The sequence below is a fragment of the Bubalus kerabau genome, chromosome 12, assembly GCF_029407905.1.
Source record: "Bubalus kerabau isolate K-KA32 ecotype Philippines breed swamp buffalo chromosome 12, PCC_UOA_SB_1v2, whole genome shotgun sequence".
NCBI lineage: Eukaryota > Metazoa > Chordata > Mammalia > Artiodactyla > Bovidae > Bubalus > Bubalus kerabau.
In genome coordinates, this window is record NC_073635.1 from 37,058,275 (window position 1) to 37,085,414 (window position 27,140).

The following is a 27,140-nucleotide window of genomic DNA, read 5'->3' on the forward strand; positions in this document are numbered from 1 at the left end:
GTCTATACCTTGTTTCTCTCAAAGCCAAACCCTTTTTAATCAAATATTTAGAAACATCAACACGCTCTCCTTTTTCATCTCTGCAGAAAATTTTCACAGGTAAGGGCCATGTTGTATTGTTTTCCTGCAGTGATTTAAGAGCAGAATAAACATGAGACTCAAAAATGCAACTTCTTATAAACATTACACTTTTCACAGGTATTCCCTCCACATTTCTCCATGCCAGAAAGAAAAATTTCCAACCAAGTAATTTTGATCTCTGAACACATCAGAGAGAAAATAGCATGGAAAAGAGTCAACAGAGAAGACAGTTGTTTTATGAATTCTATCATGAACACTTCATAGTCAAGGTGAAGTTTACCAAAAGGAGAAGAAAAAAGGATGACTGAAAACTTTTTTTTTTCCCATTCAAGGTTGAAGAGAGGAATACACCCTCAGTTACAAGTTCTCTATTCTCCTAAATACTTTGTAAGTTATATAACTAAACTATATTTTCCCAGGTGTGCCTTTTTTTTTTTTCTATGAAAACCCAAAGAAAGAATTACAAAACACATATTCTGCTTTCTGTGGAATTACAAAAGAAGGAAGTACACACAGAAAAAATTAACATAAAATTACTTATAGGAAAATTCTAATTGTTAATGCAATAAAATGAATCAAATTGCATTACTGCAATAATGTATCAAATTAAAAAAAGGTTAAGGAGGCAAGAAATACTTAAGTGTTCTGAAAAGATTTATCCTATATATGTATCCTTTCTCAAATCCATATTCATACAAACACCTTTCAGACCTAGAAACCTAACTTTCCAACTTATAAAGAATATAAAAAATTCCCAAACAGGCATTATAACTTGAAGACCAAAAAAGGTTGTAAAAAAATGTCCAAACAGGAAATTCTCTGATGGTCCAGCAGTTAGGACTCTGCACTTTCAGTGCCAAGGAGCCCAGGTCTGACCTCTAGTTGGGGAACTAAGATCCCATGTGCCATTCAGCCAAAAAAAAAAAAAAAAAAATCCAAATAGCTATTATTTTCTCAACAAAATAAATGGACCTGTACAAAACACCAATGAAATAACCAATATATATCTACTCTACCTGTTCACCTTGTCACACACCTGTATGATAATGGTTGCTACAGCTCCAGTGAGGTACAATGAGAGGCAGTCACAGGCTGTCGCTGTCCACTTGTCACTCCCACCTGTTGGTCTAAAATAAAAAAATGACACCTTGTCTTACAACAAATAGCATAGGATAAAGAAACATAAAAGAATCATCATATACATATATATTTGAATCAACAACATATGTAGTGAGAAATCAATTTAAACATGGCTTTGTATTATTCTCTTAAATTTCTTCCCCATTTTCATAGCCTTTTGTTCATCCCTCTAGTCTCCTTACAGCCCAAATTACATGCTAAGTTATTTATTTACATCTGTTCTGAGGCTGCACTGAGAACTCTTAAAATTTAAGTATGCTTTAAGTTTTCTAAAGCTATTATATACATTTCATGTGTGCTGGAAAAAAGTGAAAGTTAGAAGTGTTAGTCACTCAGTCATGTCTGACTCTTTGCAACCTCATGAACTGTAGCCTGCCAGGGTCCTCTGTCTATGGTATTCTTCAGGCAAGAATACTGGAGTGGATTCCCTTCTCCAGGGGATCTTCCCGACCCAGGTCTAATTACACCTTAAACTCAGAAAGCAGAGATATATGTTATATGTATACACATTTGACCCTTCAACAATGTGGGGTTAGGGGTGCTGACCCTCCATGCAGTCAAAAACCTGTGTATAACTTTACAGCTGGCCCCCTCCATAAGGCAGTTCTGCACTCAGATACAACCAACGACAGATGTTGTAGTGCCAAACTATGTATAAGAGGACCTGTGAAGTTCAAACCTGTGTTGTTCAAAGGGCCATATGTACACTATGTGTTGTATGTTTTATATGTATTGTGTCTTAGTCCACAGTTCACACAGAAGGCACACCAAAAATTCGTAATGGAAATACAAATAGAACAGCCCCTTTGTAATGATGATTTCTTTGCCCAAATATTTTTGGAAGATTTTTTCTGGAATTTAAAGCTAATATGAATTGCTACTATGAATATTAGCTTCATTTATAAAAAATTATTTTTAATATTCATGGTTAAAAAATGTTCAATAAGTACTTGACAGATCAATGAAGAGCAGAATATCAATTTCATCATCTATTTTAGTTTGCAGAGTGGAAACTGAGTGACTTTAGATGTTTCTAACCATGAAATCCATGTTTACAGAATAAACAAGTACCCTTGGAGGATGGCATGGCAACTCACTCCAGTATTCTTGCCTGGGGAATCCCATGGACAGAGGAGCCTGGTGGTCTACAGTCCATGGGGTCACAGGGTCAACCACGACTAAAGTTACTTACCCCACATGCACCACTAAAGAGATATAGATGGAGTTTCATCAGAGTTGCCCCATCCTCTGAGTAAAGAACCAATCTGGTAAATCTTTTCACATTAGATGGTTTACGACAGTGAACTAATGACATCAACTGTGTATGTAGTTTGACCAAATAGGATTTAGCAAAACTATTATGAAGCCCAAACAGTGCTCTTATCAGCTAAGAAACTTATATTAGTGACTTCTTGAATTAGTTATGGTTTTTTATTTATGATGGTATACAGATAGTATCAGTATACACACAACATTAAGGTTTTCTATGACCTATTATGAGCATACATTTTAAAATATTAACTTTTGGACATCTTGCATGTTGCATGATGTACTCTGCATATAAGTTAAATTAAGCAGTGTGACAATATACAGCCTTGATGTACTTTCCTAATTCAGAACCAGTCCGTTGTTCCATCATGCAAAATGCTGGGCTGGATGAAGCACAAGCTGGAATCAAGATTTCTTGGAGAAATATCAATAACCTCAGATATGCAGATGACACCACCCTTACGGCAGAAAATGAAGAGGAACTAAAGAATCTCTTGATGAAAATCAAAGAGGAAGAGTCAAAAAGTTGGCTTAAAGCTCAACATTCAGAAAACAAAGATCATGGCATCTGGTCCCATCACTTCATGGCAAATAGATAGGGAAATAACAGAAACAGTGACAGATTTTATTTTCTTGGGCTCAAAATCACTGCAGATGGTGACTACAGCCATGAAATTAAAAGATGCTTGCTCCTTGGAAGAAAAGCTATGACAGACAAACCTAGACAGTATATTAAAAAGAAGAGACAACATTTTGCCGACAAAGGTCTGTCTTAAACAAAGCTGTGGTTTTTTCAGTAGTCATGTATGAATGGGAGAGGTGGACCATAAAAAAGAAAGCTGAGGGCCACAGAATTGATGTCTTTGAACTGTGGTGTTAGAGAAGACTCTTGAGAGTCCCTTAGACTGCAAGGAGATCTAACCAGTCAATCCTAAAGGAAATCAGTCCTGAATATTCCTGAAAGGACTGATGTGGAAACTGAAGCTCCAATACTTTGGACACCTGATGGGAAGAAGAGACTCACTGGAAAAGACCCTGATGCTGGGTAAGGTTGGAAGGCAGGAGGAGAAGGGGAAGACAGAAGAGGAGATGGTTGGATGGCATCACCGACTTGATGGACATGAGTCTGAGCAAGCTCCGGGAGTTGGTGATGGACAGGGAAGCCTGGCGTGCTGTAGTCTATGGGGTTGCAAAGAGTCAGACACAACTGAGTGACTGAAGTGATGGAATTGTAAACTTAAAAATGTAAATTTTATGTTAGTGCATACTTTACCACAATAAAAAGAAATCTATACAAAAAGATTTCTCAGAAGGGTAGTAAAACATAGCGGTTAGTATGCTGGTTCTAGAATTGGAACTCTTATAATCCCAGTTCAACAGTTAGATGTATTACTCTGGATTATAAAATATTTAACCTCATGAAGACTCAATTTTCTTGTCTTTAAATAATACCTTGCTGCTGCTACTGTTGCTGCTAAGTCGCTTCAGTCGTGTCCGACTCTGTGCGACCCCATAGATGGCAGCCCACCAGGCCCCACCATCCCTGGGATTCTCCAGGCAAGAACACTGGAGTGGGTTGCCATTTCCTTCTCCAATGCATGAAAGTGAAAAGTGAAAGTGAAGTCACCCAGTCGTGTCCGACTCTTAGCGACCCCATGGACTGCAGCCTACCAGGCTCCTCTGTCCATGGGATTTTCCAGGCAAGAGTGGGTTGCCATTGCCTTCTCCAAATAATACCTTAGTCATAGCTTAAAGGTTTGCTGTGATGATTAAGCAAAATAAGGCCTGTTAAGGCCATTAATATATGGTCCAGACATGCTTAAGGCTATTATTCCACTCTTGAAATGGTGGTATTCCACTGTAGTCCTTAAGTCATCTGATTCAAGGTGTCTACAGGAATGCATTCTCTACCAAGTTGGGTACGGTAAAGGGATTGATAGAATTCTGTTCTATCAATGAACAAAGGGTAGAGCCTCCACAACAAAGGGTAAAAGGACAGCATCAAGAAAGGTAGGAGCGGCAGAGACACATTCTTGCCAGGTAAAGACCCACACCCTAGCTGCTGCGATCCATAACCAGGAGGAATCACAAAGATATAAATCTCTTCTCTGAGGAGCCAGGGATTCGAGCTCTACATGAGACACCCAAACCCCTAGATTCTACACAGGAGAGATTCCCAAAACACCTGGCTTTGAAATCCAATAGGGAATATGACCAGGAAAACTAGAGACGAGCAGAGAACAGAAAAATTGCTCTTACAGGGCCTGTGCCCAGACTAAAAACAAGTGCAAAAACACCACACTGAAAAGTGCATGGACAACATACGAAGAGTACCCTCTTACTAAATCTTAAAGCATCTGCTGGAGAGACAGGAACCACCTGGGATGTTTCCCAGGGATGGAGACACTGGCAGGAACTTTTTTTTGTTATCTCTGGCTACCTTGTTCTCGCCAGTACTGGAATTCTCCCTCTAACCAGTCAGCACCAACAGGTCTCCCATGCTGAAAGTCCTGCCCACTACGCTCCTGAGCCTCAGCTGGACCTCAGAGCCACCCAAACAACAGGTCTGTCCCCCAGTGCCCAGCTGCTGCTGCAGCCCTGCCACCACAGAAGGAGATACCCACAGAGGGGTCACCCCTAGAGTGCCGGGCTGTGGTGGCCAGGCAGGTACCCCTGAGTCCCATTGGGCATCTCCTACATAAGGCCACTCTGCCAAGACTGGAAGAGACAACTGATTTACCTACTGTGTAGAAACAGACAGAGAACTAGGCCAAATGAGACAAAGGAATATGCTCTAACCAAAAGAATAAGATTAAAACATCAGAAAAAGAACTAAACAAAACAGAGATAAGCAATCTCCCTGATAGAGACTGAAAAGTAATCATAAAGATGCTTGCCAAACTCAGGTGAGGCTTCCCAGGGGGTGCCAGTGGTAAAAGAATCCGCCTGCCAATGCAGAAGATACAAGAGACGCGAGTTCGATCCCTGGGTTGGGAAGATCCCCTGGAGGATAGCTTGGCAACCCACTCCAGTATTTTTGCCTGGAGAATCCCATGGACAGAGGAGCTTGATGGGCTGCAGTCCATAGAGTCACAAAGAGTTGGACACTGCTGAAGTGACTTAGTACGCATGCAAACTCAGAAGAAGAATGGAAGACCACCACAAGAACAACAATAAAGAGGCAGAAAGTATAAGAAAGCACAAAACAGAAGTTGCAACTGAATGAAAAATGCACTGTGAAGTGAAGTCGCTCAGTCGTGTCCGACTCTTAGCGACCCCATGGACTGCAGCCTACCAGGCTCCTCCATCCATGGGATTTTCCAGGCAAGAGTACTGGAGTGGGGTGCCATTGCCTTCTCCGAGAAAAATGCACTAGAGGGGGGTTCAATAGCAGACTGGATGAGGATGAAGAGCGAATCAGCAAGCAGAAGACAAAGCAGTGGAACTCACCCAGACAGCAACAAAATGAAAAAAAAAAAAAAAAATGAAAATAACTTAAGGAACTTTGGAGGCAACAAGAGGTGGAATAACATTTGCATTATAGGAATCTGAGACGAAGAAGGGGATAAAGAACCAGAAAAATTTTTTGTAAAGTGGCTAAAATTTCCCTAATCTGGGGAAGCAAACAGATACCCGGGTCTAGGAAACCCATGAGAGTTCTAATAAGATGAACCCAAAGGATCACATCAAGACGCATTATAGTTAGAGTGGTAAAAGCTAAGGATAAAGAAAAAATCCTAAAAGCAGCAAGAGAAAAACATCTTGTTATGTACATGGGAATCCCCATAAGGCAGTGAGTGGACTTATCAGCAGAAACTTTTTTATTCCCATCTTCATCTGTGTCTCAAGTTTCTTTCTTAACAGTTTGAAATTAATCTAGATACCTGTTGTACTCATCTATCGCTCTCTCCTTAATACCACCAAAGTTTATGTGCTTTGTATTTTTTCCTTCCTGCTTCCCAAAACCTTAAAATTAACTAGATCTTTATGAAAATTTCAGAATATGTCAGCAAAATAAAAACAGATCAGAATCCAAAAAGAAAAATACTTAAAATCATATTAGTCACGAGAAATTTTACTCAGATAAAAACTACCTTATATCAACAAGAGAGCATTCCAAAGATAATCTTCCCATTGTCTTTAGGTTTTCTTGAAGTTCTCTTAAACAGTTAATGTTCACTACTAGTTCAACACCCACGTCATACAGCAAGACCTATGAAAACAATAACTTTTAAGTCTATGGAAAAATAATGCTTTAATTTTTTTTTTTTGCAAACTGAAAAGCATAATAAAAATTGCATGAAAATACAAAATGCATTTACTTTCTTGATTATATTTTTAACTCTGCATTTACCTCTACCAATGTGTCTGTAACCATTCTGATGATCTGGCCCCTTCGCCACTGATTTTTATCTGGGATATTAACAGCACAGTGCATATCATTTTCCCATTTAACAGGTTCCCATTTTGAGTTTTCATAAGCAGCAACCATCTTTTCTCCTAAACTATGTAAAGAAAAAAATTTTTAATCTCTGAAACTTTCTTGTAACGTACAATTCTCTGACCTCCCTCCCTCGTTCTATTCCAAACAAACTGGATGCCTCCTTCCTCCTTGAGCACCTGAGCACATTTCTACTGCAGGGTCTTGAACTAGCTCTTCCCTCTGCCTGATATGAGTGCCCTCCAGGCATCTTTAAGGCTCGCTTCCTCACTGCCTTGAGGATTTATCTCAAGTGTTACTGACTCTGTGAGGTCTTCCTGCCCAGGTGCTTTATTTTTCTTGTCTTCATCATCATCTCCTGCTGTAGGTAACTTTCTTTGTTCACTGTCATTCCCTCTACTAGAATGTAAGCTCCATGACTGCACAAACTTGTCCATGTTTTTATCACTGTTTCCCCAACAGCTGTAATACTGGCTGTCAAATAACAGGTGCTCAATAAGCCTTTGTGGAATATATAAATCTTCATACAATAAAAATAATCAGTTAATATACTATTTGTATACTGTTAACTAGTTTTTAAGTGACCATTTAGCTGAAATAGTTTTGTACTTTTAAAATTCTGTATTTATGAGTTCTAGATCTTTGAAATAAAATACAGAAAATAAACTATATGCACAATATATTTTCCTTGGATGTTATACCTATGAAGCAAGTTTTCTGTTAATAACCACTGAACATAGATCTTCTCAGGAGACACTATATTGCAGATGTGCACAGGCAGTTCCTTATTATAAAGTGACTGCAGATCCTCACTAGGTAGAGATTTTGCAAACAGAGGATTTATTAAGTTGTTTACTTCATTTGAAATAATTTCTTCTGGAGAAGGATCCCACACTTCAATATGCTTTTTAGAATTATCTTTGAGGGTATATCTGGAAAAAAAAAAACCCATTAGCAATATGAATAGTTTGCAAAATATTTATGTTTTTATTTGGTTAGATCTAGAGATAAACAATTTTAGTTATGATTCACTGCTTTGCAGTTTTGATATTAACAGCAATTTTAGTCTTTTTAAAAAAGAGTTCTTAATGACTAACAAAGGACAAAAAGGAAAAAAAACATGTAAAATCCAGGGTTTCTACTTTAAAAACAGTTTAAAATACCAAGTGCGCTAATAATTTCATCATTCCTTACTGATATTTTGTACTCGCCAAAGAACAGAATTATTCAGGATTTTTTTTGGTAACTTGAATATTTCTCTTTGCCTAAAAGTTATCAAACTGTTTGTCAATGAGAATACAAGTGGAAAACAATTGTTATTTTAAAATCTGTTAACAAGCAAAATTACTGAATTAAGCATTTAGAACCAAAGGGGCTAAGTTTTTCCTTCTCAATCTATTGGATAGTTTTCATTCCTTATTTGACATGAACTCTGAGCCTAAACTAGCTACTCTTGCCTTCTTGAAATGTTCTCTTTCTTTGGTTCCTGGTTTTTCTCTAATCTCAGGTTCCTGATCTACCATTTTTCTGGGCTTCTCTCTCCTGTAAGTGATAATGCTCAGAGTTGCATGTTCATCTATGGAGATTGAGATGATTGATGAAAATGATGGACTCATTTATCATGGATATGTTTACTCCCCATCTGATTCACCCAATCAGGTCTCTCTCTCTTCTATGCTCCAGATCTCGATACTTATTTCTTTCATTCAACTAATACTTAATGGGTACATACTGTGAGCCAAGAGTCCTAGGTTCCAGAGATACAGCAGTGGACAAAATAAGCAGGGTCCAGTCCTCCAGGATCTTATGGTATTACGATAGTGAGTGATTACATAATTACACAAAAAATAAATTTCAAAGAACAAGGGAATAGGCCAATGAAATCTAACCTATTCTTGGAGCTGGAGAAGGTTTCTTTGATTAAGTGACATTTCAATTAAGATTTTAAAAGGACAAGCAGAAGTTAGGGAGGCATTCCAGAAACCAAAGGAAAAATATGTAGCTTTGGCATAGTAAAGTAATAGGTCATGGCATGAACCTTGAAGCACACAGGAGCCAGATTATTTGGGAAACATTATGTTTTATTTTATAAAGGATAGTGTGCACGTATGATACAGGTGAGCCCAACAGACTAGACTGTGGGACTTCAATTTCCTTTCTTCTTACTCCTTAGGTGCTCAGGGAAAACACTGATCAAGGGAAACTCACGTTCTAACTTGAGGACAGGCAACAGATATAATCTGCTGGAGGAGGGCATGGCAACCCACTCCAGTATTGTTGCCTAGAGAATCTCATGGGCAGAGAAGCCTGGTGGGCTACAGTTCATGGGGGTCACAGAGAGTAGAACACAACTGAATGACTTACACACACACAGAACAGATACAATGGAAACAGTAAGACTGGTTGCAGTCTGCAGGAATCAGCAATCTGGGTATTGAAGGACAAGGAAACTGACTGGGGCTGCCAGAGCAGTAGGGTGGGTTTACAATAACTGGTTCCCTGGGAAGGTTTGCAAAGCAATGTGCTTCCCCTGCCTCAATTATTTTTAATCAGAGGACAACTGCTTTACAATGTTGTGTTGATTTCTGCCATACATCAACATGAATCAGCTGTAGGTATTCACATGTTCCCTCTGTCTTGAACTTCCCTCCCTGTCCGATCCCTCTAGTTTGTCACACAGCTCCAGGCTAAGCTCCCTGCACTATATAGCAACTTCCCATCACCAATCTATTTTACAAATGGTAATGTACATATTTCAATGCTACTCTCTCAATTTTTCCCACCCTCTCCTTGCCCCACTATGTCCATATGTCTGTTCATTGTGTCTGAGTCTCTATTCCTGTCCTGCAAATAGGTTCATGGGTATCATTTTTCTAGATTCCATATATATGTGATAATATATGGTATTTGTTTTTTTCTTTTCTGACTTACTTCACTCTGTGTAACAGGTTCTAGGTTCATCCACCTCACTAGAACTGACTCAAATTCATTCCTTTTTATGGCTGAGTAATATTCCATTGTATATATGTACCACAACTTCTTTTCCATTTACCTGTCGACAGACATCTAGGTTACTTCGATGTCCAGGCTATTGTATACAGTGCTGCAATGAACACTGGGGTACATGTTATCTTTTTCAATTATGGTTTTCTCAGGGTATATGCCCAATAGTGGGACTGTTGGGTCATATGGCAGTTTCATTCCTAGTTTTTTAAGAAATTGTCATACTGTTATCAATTTACATTCCCACCAGCATACAACGTTTCCATTTTCTCCACATTCTCTCCAGCATTTACTGTTAGCAGATTTTCTGACGATGACCATTCTGATGGGTGTATGGTGATCTCACTGAGGTTTTGATTTGCATTTTTCTAATAATGAGCAATGTTGAGCTTTTTTTGATGTATTTATTAGCCATCTGGATGTCTTATTTGAGGAAATAAGTGACTGCTTAGGTCTTGTGCCCATTCTCTGATTAGGTTGTTTTTCTGATGTTGAACTGCATGAACTATTTGTATATTTTGTCAGTTGCTTCATTTGAATTATCTTCTCCTATTCTGAAGGTTCTCTTTTCATCTTGTTTATGGTTTCCTTTGTTGTGCAAAATCTTTCAAGTTTAATTAGATCCCATTTGTTTATTTTTGTTTTTATTTCCATTACTGCAGGAGGTGGGTCATAGAAGATCTTGCCGTGACTTATGTCAACATTTTCAAAAGTATTTTAACTTAAATTAGTTAAGATCACTGACTCCTACTCTCATTTCTTGGTCTAAGTATTCTAGGGGCTTGGCTAAGAGGAGTTGACTTCGAAACACATTTAATTTGGATTTAGTGGGATCCAGTTTTGTGGTTGACCACCACTTCCCTGTGGAGTTATGCTACTGCTAGCCATCTTGGTATGGGAATGGATTCCAGAAATACTCCTAAGACCTTTAATGTCACAACATGAAAATATAAGGTTCAATATAAAGGAAATATACCACTATGAGGAGGATGCTGGAGACAAACTATTTAATCAGTACAGTGAGCCACTACATGCTTGTTAATCTGGTGTAACAATGCTTCTTTTTTATACTTAAACATGTCCCAGTTTGGACAAGAATTAGGGTTACCCTATTAATAAGTGAATTAAATCAAATCAATACATTAATAAATATCAGTTTAAACTATATTAAAGATTCATTAAAATAAAACTTGAAGTGTCTTGAATATTACATACATAATGTATATATAATATATATATGTGTATATAATGTATATAAGTAAATATTGTGCAGGTATAATGATGTAACACATTACAATCTCAAGAGATAACCCTTAAACCTGCAAAGAACAGGGCTTTGAGGAGAGCAGATGTAAGAGGTGTGTTCCCTCCAGCAGTCCTTAAATCTTTACAGAATCACAAATCACCATATTCTGACCCACAGACCTGTTCCAGGAAGCCCTGACACTTGATGCAATGCAAAAAGGGGGTGCAAGCAGGCATCTTTAACACAAGCACAGGTGCCCATAGGAACCAGAAAAGTGACTAGAACGAGTGCAGTTGTGAGGGGGCACATTGTATGTAGGGAAGGGGAAACCCATGGGGAGCTTTCTTTTTTTAGTTTATTTTATTGAAGTATAGGTGATTTACAATGTTATGTTAATTTCTGCTGTCCAGTAAAGTGATTCAGTTATACATATACATAATTTTTTCATATTCTTTTCATCATGGTTTATCCCAGGATATTGAATATAGGTCCCTGTGCTATACAGTAAGACCTTGTTTATCCATTCAATGTATACTAGTTTGCATCTGCTAATGTGGGGAGCTTTCTGTTTACAAATTTGGCACCTAATTCCACTTTGAAGAAAACGCCTGAGGCCAGCTGAGGCTCTCCAGTCATCGGTGGCTCAGCTGGTAAAGAGGTGGCTTTACCAGTGGTAAAGTGCAGGTGGCTCCTGCAAAGCAGGAGACCCTGGTTCAATTCCTGGGTCAGAAAGATTCCCTGCAGAATAGACAGGATACCCACTCTAGTATTCTTGGGCTTCCCTGGTGGCTCAGATGGTAAAGAATCCGCCTGCAATGGGAGAGACCTGGGTTTGATCCCTGGGTTGCGAAGATCCCCGGGTCGCAAAGATCCCCTGGAGGAGGGCATGGCAACCCACTCCAATATTCTTGCCTAGAGAATCCCCACAGACAGAGGAGCCTGGCAGGCTACAGTCCATGGGGTCACAAAGAGTCAGACACGAGTGAGCAACTAAGCACAGCACACAATGTATATATAATACATAAAAGAAATAATATTCACCTAAAATTAACTATGATTTTTAGAAATTTACATGACACTACCAATAACTGAGCTATGGTTCTAAAAACAACTGTAAAAAATTACCAATAAACGAATTTCAATCAACCACACTACAGAAAAGACATTTACTTTTCTGTTCTTGCCAAAGGAAATATCACCAAATCTGCCATTTCATGTGGTAATCAGTACACAGTTAAAAAATCTGTAAAAGTATTTTACAGGTGATTCTAAATTTTCTAATATTCACAGTATTTGTCAACTTTTGAAAATCTGTAATTTGTTGATTTCTTTTAACAGTCTACATAAATGATATAATTTTGCATACTTTTCCTGAATGGGGGCCTCCCAAATGTACAAATTTCAGGCCGACCCATGAACCTTGGATCTGCCCGTTAAGGAGTACAAGGTTGAGCATTTGGGAGTGAGGAATCATGCCTGCCTCTCTCTTCACCTCTCTTCCTTAGCTACTGCCATACCTGATCCTGAGGCTCCATCATGTGAGCCCTGCGGTCCTCCGGCCAAGGGCATGACCTACAGCTCACCGATCACTGCACAATGCTTTGCTTCCTGGGGATCCTCCCTCTGCTTTAACAGCCACAGGACCTCACACAACACGCCCAAAGAGGGTGTCCCTCCACTCTGTGTGTCGCCTCCACTCTCCCCACAAACCTGTGTCCTGTTCTCAGCAGAAGCACCCAAGATGTCCTTCAGTAAGTGATTGAATAAACAAACTGTGATACAACCAGACAATGGAATATTATTCAGTGCTAAAAAGCAATGAGCTATCAAGCCAGAAAAAGACACAGAGGAACCTTAAAAGCATATTACTAAACGAAAGAAGCCAATCTGAGAAGGCTAGATACTGTATGATTCCACCGTGGAAAAGACACAACTATGGAGGAGATAAAATGATCAGTGTTTGCCATAAGCTAGAGGGGAGGGAAGAATGTTAGGCTCTCACAGATTTTCAGGACAGTGGAAATACTCTGTATGACACTATAATGGTATATTCAAGTCACTACATAATGTCCCAAACCCACATAATATACATACAGTAACCCAAACTTTGGACTTTGATGATTCTGACATGTCAACAGAGTTTCACTGTTCCTTGTAAATACACCACTTTGCTGGTTGATAACGGTGGGGAGGCTGTGTCTATGTGGGGGCAGAAGCATAAAGGAACTCTGTATTTTTCCACTTTACGTTCTGGACCTAAAATGGCTACAAAAAATAGTCTATTTAACAAAATAAAAAGGATGACAACCCTAAATTTGAAATATGTAACTATAAAACATAAGAATACATAGGAGAAAATCTTTACAACCTTGGATTAGGCAAAGATTTCTCAGCTAAATACAAAGTGCCTGAATTATAAAAGAAAAAATTGCCAAACCGAACTTCAAAACCAGAACATTCAGCTCTTTAAAAGACACCTTAAGAAGCCAGATTGGAAGAAAGTATTTGCAAAGTACATGCCTAAAGAAAGACATGTCTAGAATATATAAACAGCTCTCATATTTCAATAATAATAAGCAACAGTTTTTAAAAAGGGCAAAACATCTGAAAAGATACTTCACCAAAGAAGAGATACAGATGGCAAATAAGCGCATGTTAAGATCTTTAATGTCATTCCGAGTTCACTTCAGTTCAGTCGTTCAGTCATGTCTGACTCTTTGCGACCCTGTGAATCACAGTACATCAGGCCTCCCTGTCCATCACCAACTCCCAGAGTTCACTCAAACTCACGGAAATTAAAATGAAAACCCCTATACTCCTATAAGAAGGGCTAATATAAACATAAAATGACAAGTCAAGTGCTAGCAAGAATGGAGAACAATAAAACTCTCATAAACATTTGGCAGGTTCTCATAAAGGCAGAAATAAATTTACCTTACAAACAGCAATTTTGCATACATACATATAGCTATACAAACACCTGTATGCAAATATTTACAGCAACTTTATTCACGAAATTTCCCCAAACTGGAAATAGCCCAAATGTCCATCAATTGGTAAACATATAATATTATGGTACATCCATACAATGAAATACGAGTGAGCAAAGCAATGTGAACTACCGGTGTAGGCAACATGACCTAATCTCAAAAGCATTATGCTAAATGGAAAGGTTGTTGTTGTTTAGTCACTCAGATGTGTCCGACTCTTTGTGACCAAATGGAAAAGCAAGACACAAAAAGGCCAAGTATTATATGACTCCATTTATATGAATGTGTGGAAAAGACAAAACTATGGAGACAGAAATTTGATCAGTAGCTGCCGAAGACTAGGTATGGAGGAAGGAGACTCACTACATAAAGAAACAAAGTGAACTTTGAGAAGTGATGGAAATAGTCTGCAACTTGACTGTAATGACAGCTGCATGATTATATGTGTTTATCAAAATTCATAACTTTACCTAAAAAGGGTAAACTTTTTTATTGTATATGTTATATATTTCATAACCCTATGTAAAAAAAAAGAAAACTCAGTCCAATACATTTAAATATTTCTTCTCCTTTCTCTCCCTCCCATGCTTAGGACCTACAGTGGAAAAGGCCAGCCCTCTCTTCTACTTCTGGTTCTACCAGTGTTGGGTGGGGGTAGGGGCGGGGGGGAGTTGGGCAGAGCCAGACCACACACTGGCCATGTCACGGCAGACCTCTGCTGGGTGTCGCTGCTTCTCTGGCATACCCTGATAGGCATCACTGTGGGTGTACTCAAATACTGGCTTTCTTAAGGGCTGTGTGATGGAGTTCTTCAGGAGACCCCTCAGGGGCCACTGCCCTGCACAAGTCCCTACCATAGAAGAACTGCTGTGTCCTGACTTCAAACCCTCCCACCTTTCTTACCACCACTCTGCCCTTCTGCTTCTGGGTCGCCTCAACCCCAAGGCTTTTAATCAGGACAGGCCTTTTAACCAGACCTGTCCTGGGTAAAAGCACAATGGTCAAGCCTGGTTCCCCTTTCAAGTATCCACTTGTGCCCAGGAAAAATTCCTATTTCTCCAGATGAGAATGCAGGCTACTCTACTATTTTGGTCACTCTCTACGCTGCCATTTCTCTTCGTGATTCTCTTCACAAACGGTTCAAGAGGCCACCTAAGCAGACATCCCACCTAAAATAAAATGTCAGTCTACTTTTCTCAGATGCACCCTCTATCTCCAGGAACCATTCTTGTTGTAGAGCCCCATAGGGATGAAGAAAAAAGCCACTCTGCTCCCACCTAGACTAAAGACTCCAATTATTTTTTTTTCTCATTTTACTGACCCATTAATAGGGAAAAACTCCTGTGTATAGTCTAAGCAGATCTCCAATGGGGAATGATACGCCAGTTTCCCTTCTTGTGAACAGTTTTACGTATCAACTAAAAATAAAAGTTTACAGGTCCACTTACCCTACTTCATAAGATGCTAGGCCCTCTTTGACTAGCTGGTCATTAATACTGGTGGGAATCATTCCAGGAGCACCAAGAAAATCAAAAAGTTCAACTAACAGCACATTATCTTCCAGAATTTCTGTAAAAATATTAAGACTAGTTTGGGGAAAGAAACAAATACATCACAAAATATACTAAATGAAGCAATTTTAAAAACTTGAGAACTTAATTTCCTTCATTTTGCATACATGAGGCCTTCTGCTCAATAATGTCTGTTTCTCTCTAGGGGTAGATACATCATTTGTCATACATGAAAGAACTGCCAATGTTAATAAAATTTTCATTTTAGGTTATTATGTACTGTTCTATAATAAACCAAAAGCAGCTTGGAAGCTTTTAGATTCAGAGAAAAACACAGTGACATACATTAATTGCAATAGCATTCTGTTGTGGTTTTAAATTATTTTACTGGATTCTGTGAAGTTCCAGAGGGCAAAAGATATAAATAAAAATCCAGGCCAGTGCTTATTTGTGAAGCTTTACAGCTTTTCTAAGAATGACACACACATATGTGCATGTAAACACACACACAGAATGGCACGAAGTTTCAAACAACAAAAACTCAACCTAGAGCAGTAACTGGAATTCTTCCCCCTCCTTCTGCTTTTAGGACAAACCATCTAACTTTTTACCTGTTTATTAGGTCTATTTCCTAAACGGAACAGGGAGTCACCTTAGGGTAAAGTTACATCTCATGTGCCTATTTACTTATTTTGAGCACAGAGAACCTGCTCAGTATGCACGTGAAGGAGTGAGAGAAATTTCTTTAAGAAACACACACTTCTATGCACTGAGATCGGCTTATGTCTACACTTCTATACAACAGTAGTAGCTGGCAGGTGCAAAGAGAATGATGATTCCAAACGAAAAGATAAACTATTATCAGCTGTAACATCCTACATTGCCTAGCTATAAGAATACTTGTTGGAAGGCTTTTTTCCTCCAAGAGTTTAAAAATCATTCCTGACTACATTTTAATGGACCAGATATATTATCTAGAAACAAAATGATACGCAACTCAGAACCTTCAGTAAAGTTAAGCTCCTCACTTTTCATCTTCTATGTTCCCCTTAGCACTTTGATTTCATACTTCCCTTGCACAAGTTCTTTATTCCAGAGGGCCAACTTTTCCTGTGTTCCATACCTTCACCATCTTACCTACTCTGCTCCTAATTAAATGTCTTTTGTTTTTAAGGTAACAACATATACTAATCTCATCACTGTGCAGGTTGATAGGGAAAGATGTTTTAGGTCGAGTGGGGCCTTCTGTCACTCCTTAAATAAAATACACTACACTTGTGCTCAGATTACTGGCATAACAATTAACTGAGAACGAAAAAGGGAGAGTCAAGAAAGAAACCTGAGTCAAGTCTTCATGGATTAGCCTTGGGAGGAGACATTAAACAAAGAAGCTAAAAACCAACAAAATAAAATACCAAGAGGAAAGCTAAAAGGACAATTAAAGCACTTTAAAGTTAGAGCCAGTTCATTAGAAAAGACCCTGATGCTGGGAAAAACTGAGCGCAGGAGGAGAAGGGGATGACAGAGGACAAGATGGTTGGATGGCATCACCGACTCAATGGACATGAGTTTGAGCAAGATCAGGGAGATGGTGAAGGACAGAGAGGACTGGCGTGTTGTAGTCCATGGGATTGCAAAGAGTTGGACACAACTGAGTGACTGAAAAATGACAAAGTCAGCTCAAGTTACTCAGAACTAAAAGGCCCTAGAGGAAAACAACAGAATGGGAAAGACTAGAGATCTCTTCAAGAAAATTAGAGATACCAAGGGAACATTTCATGTAAAGATGGGCTCGATAAAGGACAGAAGTGGTATGAACCTAACAGAAGCAGAAGATATTAAGAAGAGGTGGCAAGAATACACAGAAGAACTGTACGGAAAAGAGCTTCACGACCCAGATAATCATGATGGTGTGATCACTCACCTAGAGCCAGACATCCTGGAATGTGAAGCCAAGGGGGCCTTAGAAAGCATCACTATGAACAAAGTTAGTGGAGGTGATGGAATTCCAGTTGAGCTATTTCAAATCCTGGAAGGTGATGTTGTGAAAGTGCTGCACTCAATATGCCAGCAAATTTGGAAAACTCAGCAGTGGCCACAGGACTGGAAAAGGTCAGTTTTCATTCCAATCCCAAAGAAATACAATGCCAAAGAATGCTCAAACTACCACACAATTGCACTCATCTCACACGCTAGTAAAGTAATGCTCAAAATTCTCCAATCCAGGCTTCAGCAGTATGTGAACCGTGAACTTCCAGATGTTCAAGCTGGTTTTAGAAAAGGCAGATGAGCCAGAGATCAAATTGCCAACATCTGCTTGATCATCGAAAAAGCAAGCGAGTTCCAGAAAAACATCTATTTCTGCTTTATTGACTATGCCAAAGCCTTTGACTGTGTGGATCATCAAAAACTGTGGAAAATTCTGAAAGAGATGGGAATACCAGACCACCTGACCTGCCTCTTGAGAAACCTATATGCAGGTCAGGAGGCAACAGTTAGAACTAGACATGGAACAACAGACTGGTTCCAAATAGGAAAAGGAGTACGTCAAGGCTGTATATTGTCACCCTGTTTATTTAACTTATATGCAAAGTACATCATGAGAAACGCTGGGCTGGAAGAAGCACAAGCTGGAATCAAGATTGCTGGGAGAAATATCAGTAACCTCAGATATGCAGATGACACCACCCTATGGCAGAAAGTGAAGAGGAACTAAAAAGCCTCTTGATGAAAGTGAAAGAGGGGAGTGAAAAAGTTGGCTTCAAGCTCAACATTCAGAAAACTAAGATCATGGCATCTGGTCCCATCATTTCATGGGAAATAGATGGGGAAACAGTGGAAACAGTGTCAGACTTTATTTTTCTGGGCTCCAAAATCATTGCAGATGGTGAATGCAGCCATGAAATTAAAAGACTCTTACTCCTTGGAAGGAAATTTATGACCAACCTAGATAGCATATTCAAAAGCAGAGACGTTACTTTGCCAACAAAGGTCCGTCTAGTCAAGGCTATGGTCATGTATGGATGTGAGAGTTGGACTGTGAAGAAAGCTGAGCACCGAAGAATTGATGCTTTTGAACTGTGGTGTTGGAGAAGACTCTTGAGAGTCCCTTGGACTGCAAGGAGATCCAACCAGTCTATCCTAAAGGAGATCAGTCCTGGGTATTCATTGGAAGGAATGATGCTGAAGCTGAAACTCCAATACTTTGGCCACCTGATGCGAAGAGTTGACTCATTGGAAAAGACCCTGATGCTGGGAGGGATTGGGGGCAGGAGGAAAAGGGGATGACGGAGCATGAGATGGCTGGATGGCATCACCGACTCGATGGACTTGAATCTGAGTGAACTCCAGGAGTTGGTGATGGATAGGGAGGCCTGGTGTGCTGTGATTCATGGGGTTGCAAAGAGTCGGACACGACTGAGCGACTGAACTGAACTGAACTGAAAAGGCCTTTAATTTACTACCTATATTAGAAAAACCAGACAAAAAACTCTATAGACTAAGGGTACAACTTCTATAATCATATTCTTCTTCTACAGGACTACTGCATCAGAATAACATCTTATACAAAGTGAATTAACACATTCTAGGTTATAACTAAATAATTAAATCATTTCTAGGTTATGTGGCCTTGAGCAACTGATCTCTAAGCTTCAATTTCTTCATTATAAAACAGTCTAATAATCTCATGATATTTTGGGTTTGCTAAATGAAAAAGCGGGTATCATAAAAAGGGCCTTTGAAAGTGCCATATAAGTCAAACCTAAGTAAACATAGTTGTATATATCCTGCACTAGTACTGTTCAGATCAACACAGCCAGTGTCAGTCACAGCTCTGAAAAACATCAAAATCTCTGATAATAGCAGCTTTCGAATCCTCCATCCAAATCCCTTGGGGTCATACATGTTTCACAATTCTTAAAACTGAGAAAAGCTATACAGAATATATACTTCTCATTTCCTAATACCCCCAGAAATTCTGAGGCAGCAAACATGACCATCTTGAAGTAGAATATATGATGAATACTCACTATAAGGGAGATCAATATTAGATTTTCATGTAAACTCAGGTTTTGCCATTAAACTTGTTGAGTTACAAAACTGAGGGCTAGAGCTTAGCCTGTGTTATCAGACCCAAACTGTTCGAAAGATAAACAATTTTTTCCAAAATAAGCTGAGAACCTACAGTTAAATTCACCTGAGTCAAATAAAACAAAAACTATTTTCTAGTTATCTCCCATTTCCCTTCACTTTCCTGAAAATTAAACCTTAGCATCCATCCCTCCAAGATGAGGGACAGAGACCAGCACAAAGGCAAAGAGAAATAAGAGAAGTTAACTCCTGGCTTTAGGGTTTTCAAGAAGACATGTTGAGGATGACTTGATCTTCAGTGGAAATTTGCCTCATGTGCTGATTTTATGCTCTTGGGCCTGCAGAAGATATTCCATTGTCCCTAGTTCTCAATCAATGTTAACTCTCACAGCTCATATTGACAACACACTGAATTTATAAGATCTAAAAAATGTTATATATCATTCTGTTAGTCTTATTTAAGATTATTATCACATGGCACCCAATAAAAATGAAGAAAGCTTACTAATGATGGAACATGTCATAAACTTATCTTGAGTCTTTTCTTCAAATTTTTCTTTAGCATTTTTTGACCACTGCACTGTCCCTTTATATGGTTCAATATAGGCCAGCTTACATTTAATTGCCTATGTCAAACAAAATTGCATCATTAAGAAAGTAACGTTAACTTATGGTTATTTTAGAATTCAAGTGTTAAATGTGCACAAAACCAAACTTTGCATTTGAATTTAATACATATTTAGAAAACAAACAAATGTCCAAATATCTCTAATAATACTTATAAATGCAAACAGCTGGAATCAACAGAGTATGGGATTACAAGGTACAAACTAATATGTAGAAAATCAGCTACAAGGATATATTGTACAACAAAGGAAATATAGCCAATATTTTATGATAACTATAAATGAAGTATAACTTTAAAAAATTGTGACTCACTGTTTTGTACACTTGTAACTTGTATAATACTGTACACCAACTATATGTTAATTAAAAAAATGTAATTCCCAATAGCTTATTAAAAAATACCAAAACCAAAGATGAAACAAAAAGCCCCAGAGTACTTTGTTGAATGAATCGTTTTATACTCAGATACTGGAATAATAAGCATCCACTGAAAGAACTGCAGATATTAATACTATGATACATTGTTAAATGAAAATGCAGGTTATAGGACTATATACAGTCTAATCTCATAATTGTTAAAAACACAGAAGATACATCTTAGAAGTATATATATCAAAAATACTGAATGATTCTGAGGGATTCCTCCATTTTATCGTCTATATTTTCAAGTTTTTCCTGTATTATTTTATCCATTTTAAATGAAAAATACTGCTTAACAATAATTCAAATACTAGGAATATATAAATTAGGAAATAAGCCTTCTTAACCATACTTATCTCTGGGGAGTAGGATTCCAAGAGAAGGGTAAGTTTTTTACTTATTCTTCCAGACATCGTTCTCTTGCACATGTCACATATACTTCAACATAAACGGGATCACAGTAAAACCACTTCTGTAATGACTTTTTTCACATAATACATCATATTCTTACTACATTGTACAGTTATTTCGAAATAATACATTAAAAGCTGCAGACCAGTAAGTACTTATAAAAACACACATATTATACACATAATATAATTAATGCTTATTTGCTAAGATACATATTATTTAATAGGAATTACAGAAACTTTGATAGCCCATGAGTCAGAAATTATTTACAAAAAAACTGTAGTTAAAAGAACATTTCTATAGTAAAAATAACTTCAAAAATACTTTCATGTTTGTACTGACATTCTAAACCTATGATTCACAGTAAGTAGATTACCTTCTCTGCAGGATTCAGAAACTCATCCTTTATCTTACGCATGTCTTTAAGTGTTATTTTTGCTGTATTGCCAAAGTCCACATATTTAACTTCAACTTCACGATGTCCAGGCAATCCTTCAAAAATTATGAAACTGGAAATCACAAACTTGGAAAAAACATTATCTAGCAAAGTTTAAATAGTTTAATAACTATTTTTTAATCAACTAGATTAGAATATCTTTATGTTTAACATACAAACAGTATTTTTTTAATGTAAAAAATATTTCTAATATTTTCGCACAAAACCAACCATAATGTATAGTTGGTTCAGACTTGGTGAATGAGAAACTAACAATTTAAAGATATCAAAAGATAACCAAAATCAGGATAACAAAGTCATCCAATGCTATGTGTTACAGCCTAAAAGTTAAGAATTAGATCTGGAGTTAAGACACTTAAATGACATGTGACTGTGAGGAAATCTAATTAATATTTCTAAGATACTACTCTGAGCAAATTACTTTTTTTCTCTCAGCCTCATTATTTCATCTGTAGAGTGGGTGCACCAACAGAGTCAGATCTTAAGACTGTTTTTGATGATTCACCTATTTAAAATACACTTGGCAAAGCACCAAACACAAACTAAGCACTTAATGTTTGTTAGTCAACACAGGTAATTAAACAAGACAAGCAACTTAATGATCAAGGCACAGATTGATTCATATAATATCTAACAGTGAAATTTTAAAAAATCATCTGTAGATATTGTGAAAAATGAGCAGAAACAGACCTCTATGTCAAACTAGTTTTCATATTTTAGAGATACCAGAGAAATCTCTGGAACATTCAAATAGACTGAAGCATGAATAAAGCTCTATCTTTTTATAAACAGTCATTTTGAGTGTTTAGCCCCTCTAACGGAGAAGGCAATGGCACTCCACTCCAGTACTCTTGCCTGGAAAATTCCATGGACGGAGGAGCCTGGTGGGCTGCAGTCCATGGGGTCGCTAAAAGTCGGACACGACTAGGCGACTTCACTTTCACTTTTCACTTTCATGTACTGGAGAAGGAAATGGCAACCCACTCCAGTGATCTTGCCTGGAGAATCCCAGGGATGGGGGAGCCTGGTGGGCTGCCGTCTATGGGGTCACACAGAGTCGGACATGACTGAAGTGACTTAGCAGCAGCAGCAGCAGCAGCCCCTCTAAGCACATGTGTTTACAGTGCTACAAAACTTTTTGCCATTACTTTCAAATTTATAAACTTCTACAGAATACAATTTCAAAATGGAAAAAGTTCAGGTATTCTCTGCTCCTAGGGAGAAGTGAAAGCAAATGGGACAACACCAACACTACCTAAGATGGCACTCAAGCACAACCTGAAAAGATGTATGTACCTTAAGTGTAAGGTAAAGAGGTGGGGAAAATGCTCCATGAGAGTAAACCTAAAAAGTAAACGGGATTCAGAAAACTAGCAGCTGAATCTAGGAAAACAAGTGACATAACTCCCCAGAATAACAACAATGCAGTAAGCCTAAATGACAAGCAGTCTACATGGAGCAGGTGATGGAATGATGTTTTCACTGTTACAAATGAAAAAATCAAATGAACATTATATGAAAAGTCTTATCATGTAGAAAATTATTTTAAACTATTAGGAAAATGTAGCCATAATTTTTTTAAAAAATGAAAAACTGATGGAATTATCAACTCAATTAAAATTATACTTTATGGAATAGCACTGAAAATACTTGCACAGAACATGAATTTAACTAAAAACTGTGGTATAACTATGGAGGACAGAATGGGGACAAAACAGCTATAAGAGATCTAAAACTCATCTAATACATTTACTACCTAAGACTGAAGTATATCTACAAAGTATTATACATTATTTAGAAGAAATAACAGATAAATGACAAAGAAAGCCAAAAGAATTAAAAGTATTTGTCTTTTCAGTGGAGAGTGGAGTATGTGTAGGTCATTTAGAACTATTTTTTAAATAAGGCAAATGTTAAAAAACAAAATAATGGTTAAAGTCCTAGTCAAATCAAATGAAATCTAAGGAGCCAGAGGTTCATCTATCAACATTATCACTAGCTTTCTAAAGCTAGATGACAGAGCAAAACTGTAAGACCAGACAATATCACTTTAATGATTTAATTTGTACTGACTCAAATGACATGAATTTTTAAATGAAACATCTCCCTGAGGAAATAGTGTGCAATTTCCTACCAATAACTTTTGCTCGGTACCAAACTCCATCTTCAAATTTAGCGACACAGGCTTGATCTTGAACTGGACAGAGGATTTCCAGATTTTCTGCATCTTCACTTTTATAGAATTCCTCAATTCCCTTTAATAGAAATAAAAAATCCAGGCTCTCTATCTAAGAAAGAGATATTAAAGCAGGGATTACAGCATTATAGTTTCACAGAAACTTAAAATTTAAATGTTCCATATATTACAGGCACTGCTCATAAAATGATCAAATATTAGAATTGAATAAGACATAAGCAGTCATGTAATTTATGTTTGAAATATTCTGCTACAGAAGTAGTATATAAAAATTAACATATATAGACATAACAAAAATTTATGAAAATCCACAGTCTTCCAGATATCTTAAAATATCCTTCCAGATTTTTTCCTTTTTTTGGCTGTGCCATGCAGCATATCAGAACTTACTTCCCTGACCAGGGACTGAATCTGAGCCCACAGCAGTAAAAGCACCGAGTCCTAACTACTAGACCACCAGAGAACTCTTGCTTCTAGATCTTTTTCTAAACACATTTTCCATGTTGTTTTTTTTACCAAAAATCAGACCGTTCCAGACAATTTGATAATCTGCATTTTTCTATTAATTTTCACATTTTCTGTTTCAGCAAGTGCTCCTACTAGTACTTTTAAACCATACTATATTTCCCTAACTGACCAACTGTGGTGTTGGAAAAGACACTTGAGAGTCCCTTGGACTGCAAGGAGATCAAACCAGTCAATCTTAAAGGAAATCATTTGAATATTCATTGGAAGGATTGATGCTGAAGCTGAAGCTCCAATACTTTGGACACCTGATGCAAAGGGCTGACTCATTAGAAAAGACCCTGATGTTGGAAAAGATTGAAGGCGGGAGGAGAAGGGGATGACAGAGAAGGAGATGGTTGGATGGCTGGTATCACCGACTCGATGGACATGAGTCTGAGCAAGCTCCAGGAGTTGTTGATAGACAGAGAAGCCTGGCATGCTGCAGTCCATGGAGTCGCAAAGAGTCAGACACGACTGAGTGATTGAACTGAACTGACCAAACCCAGTAGCCAATCTAAGACTACCTGTTATGTTTGGTCATCTAAATAAGTCTTATAAATTAGTGTAGTGTTCTTTTAAAAATGATCCTGTCTTGTTAAAAAAGATAGTCTGCTATTTTTCTGTAGAATGCCTCATCTTCTGGATTTATGTGGTTATGTCTTCATCCTATTATTTACCTTCTTCCTCCACTGAGTTAGGGTATATGCCCTGAATTTCTTCAAAACAGAAAGTTGTATCTACAAGTTTGATGGATTCAACCCAAATCTTTTGGCTAGAATACATCATAGTTGCAACACATCAGAAGACAGCATTACTCACTGTTAATAAGCTAAGATTCATCTATGGAATGGGGTGGCAACTCTCATCCCTTCTCTGCACAGGTACGTGTTTCCATTGTGATCACCAAGTAATTCATGTATGCTACTTTGCCATTGTATAAATGTCCAGTTTCCCATCAGCCATCCATCTAATGGTTTTAAACTGAACTGATAAATCTTTAATCAGTAATTTCAGTAGAATTTGTGAAAAGAATGCATAATGCAGTAGAGGTTTACTTTATTAAACAAGATTATCTGGTTATTTTAAAACACAATTCCTGAAGTTCCTATACTACTTAAAATATAGTAAAACAAAACCAAGGACAACTGTTTATTTCTCCAAATACCAATTCTTAAAGTTAAAAAATATTTTAAAAACCATCTCAAATGGTCAAAAAATGAGGTTTTTCTCTTTTGTGAATATAATAATAGAAGTGGAAATTTTCTGAAATTTTTGTTATTTCATTAAAAAATTTTAAAACTATTTAAAGCCTTCTAAAACCTTTATTTCTAAGTAGGTAGTATTCATATTCTTCCACTAACAGGCTATTCAAAGGGAACACTGAAATATTCAACAGACAAGTGACAGTAGCAAAATTCCAGACTCTGAAGCTCCAAGCTCTCATTTCTCCATAGAAACACTGATAAAACGAGAAACCATCTGAACCAATTTTGTTAGGGCTCAAACTCTGAACCAACTTTGTTAGGGCTCTGGAAAACAGTTAAGGCTTACAGCATTGAAGCAAACACCCAATTAAGCTTTCAACATTCAAGGAAGTCAACATAAACATTTGCCAAACACAAGCTAAAAGAACACAGACACTTCAGTGATCACACACAAGCAACAGTATTTGCAAGAACAGTTTGAAAAAGTCTCAAAAGAAAAAAACTACCACAGTTTTCAACAGTTTAAAACAAATCCAGTTATGCATGGGTGCATGTGTGTGGGGGCTATCTGATTTTCAGAGGTTTACTGTATTATAATAGTTGATGCCTAATTTTCAACAAGAAATCAGAAGACATACAAAGAAATAGGAAAATATGGCTCATTCCAAGTAACAAAGTTCAGTTCAGTTCACTCCATCGTGTCGGACTCTCTGCGACCCCATGAACTGCAGCACACCAGGTCTCCCTGTCCATCACCAACTCCCGGAGTTTACCCAAACTCATGTCCATTGAGTTGGTGATGCCATCTAACCATCTCATCCCTCTGCCGTCCCCTTCTCCTCCTTCCTTCAATCTTTCCCAACATTAGGGTCTTTTCAAATGAGTCAGCTCTTCACTTCAGGTGGCCAAAATACTGGAGTTTCAGCTTCAGCATCAGTCCTTCCAATGAATATTCAGGATTGATTTCCTTTAGGATTGACTGGTTGGATCTTCTTTCAGTCCAAGGGACTTTCAAGAGTCTTCTCCAACACCACAGTTCAAAAGCATCAATTCTTCTCTGCTCAGCCCTCTTTCTAGTCCAACTCTCACATCCATACATGACCACTGCAAAAAACATAGCCTTGACTAGACGGACCTTTGTTGGCAAAGTGATGTCTCTGCTTTTTAATATGCTGTCTAGGTTGGTCATAACTTTTCTTCCAAGGGGTAAGCGTCTTTTAATTTCATGGTTGCAGTCACCATCTGCAGTGATTTTGGAGCTCAGAAAAATAAAGTCTGCCACTGTTTCCCCATCTATTTGCCATGAAGTGATGGGACCAGATGCCATGATCTTAGTTTTCTGAATGTTGAGCTTTAAGCCAACTTTTTCACTCTCCTCTTTCACTTTCATCAAGAGGCTCTTTAGTTCTTCTTTGCTTTCTGCCATAAGGGTGGTGTCATCTGCATATCTGAGGTTACTGATATTTCTCCCGGCAATCTTGATTCCAGCTTGTGCTTCTTCCAGCCCAGCATTTCTCATGATGTACTCTGCATATAAGTTAAA

The 27,140-nt window shown here is 37.9% G+C and overlaps 1 protein-coding gene across 11 annotated transcripts in view; it reads right to left on the reverse strand.

Moving 5' to 3' along the window:
- Positions 1-27,140, reverse strand: part of RNF17 (ring finger protein 17) — a 115,021-nt gene that overhangs the window by 31,348 nt on the left and 56,533 nt on the right. For 10 of the 11 annotated variants that reach the window (XM_055542612.1, XM_055542622.1, XM_055542621.1 and 7 more), the window contains 9 exons: positions 23,823-23,976; positions 21,608-21,723; positions 20,279-20,399; positions 15,619-15,739; positions 7,633-7,863; positions 6,845-6,995; positions 6,585-6,703; positions 1,118-1,208; positions 9-124 (listed from right to left, as the gene is read on the reverse strand). In XM_055542612.1, coding sequence (XP_055398587.1) covers positions 9-124; positions 1,118-1,208; positions 6,585-6,703; positions 6,845-6,995; positions 7,633-7,863; positions 15,619-15,739; positions 20,279-20,399; positions 21,608-21,723; positions 23,823-23,976 — 1,220 coding nt within the window. The remainder of the gene's footprint in view (positions 1-8; positions 125-1,117; positions 1,209-6,584; positions 6,704-6,844; positions 6,996-7,632; positions 7,864-15,618; positions 15,740-20,278; positions 20,400-21,607; positions 21,724-23,822; positions 23,977-27,140) is intronic. The other variant, XM_055542614.1, reaches the window with a different exon arrangement.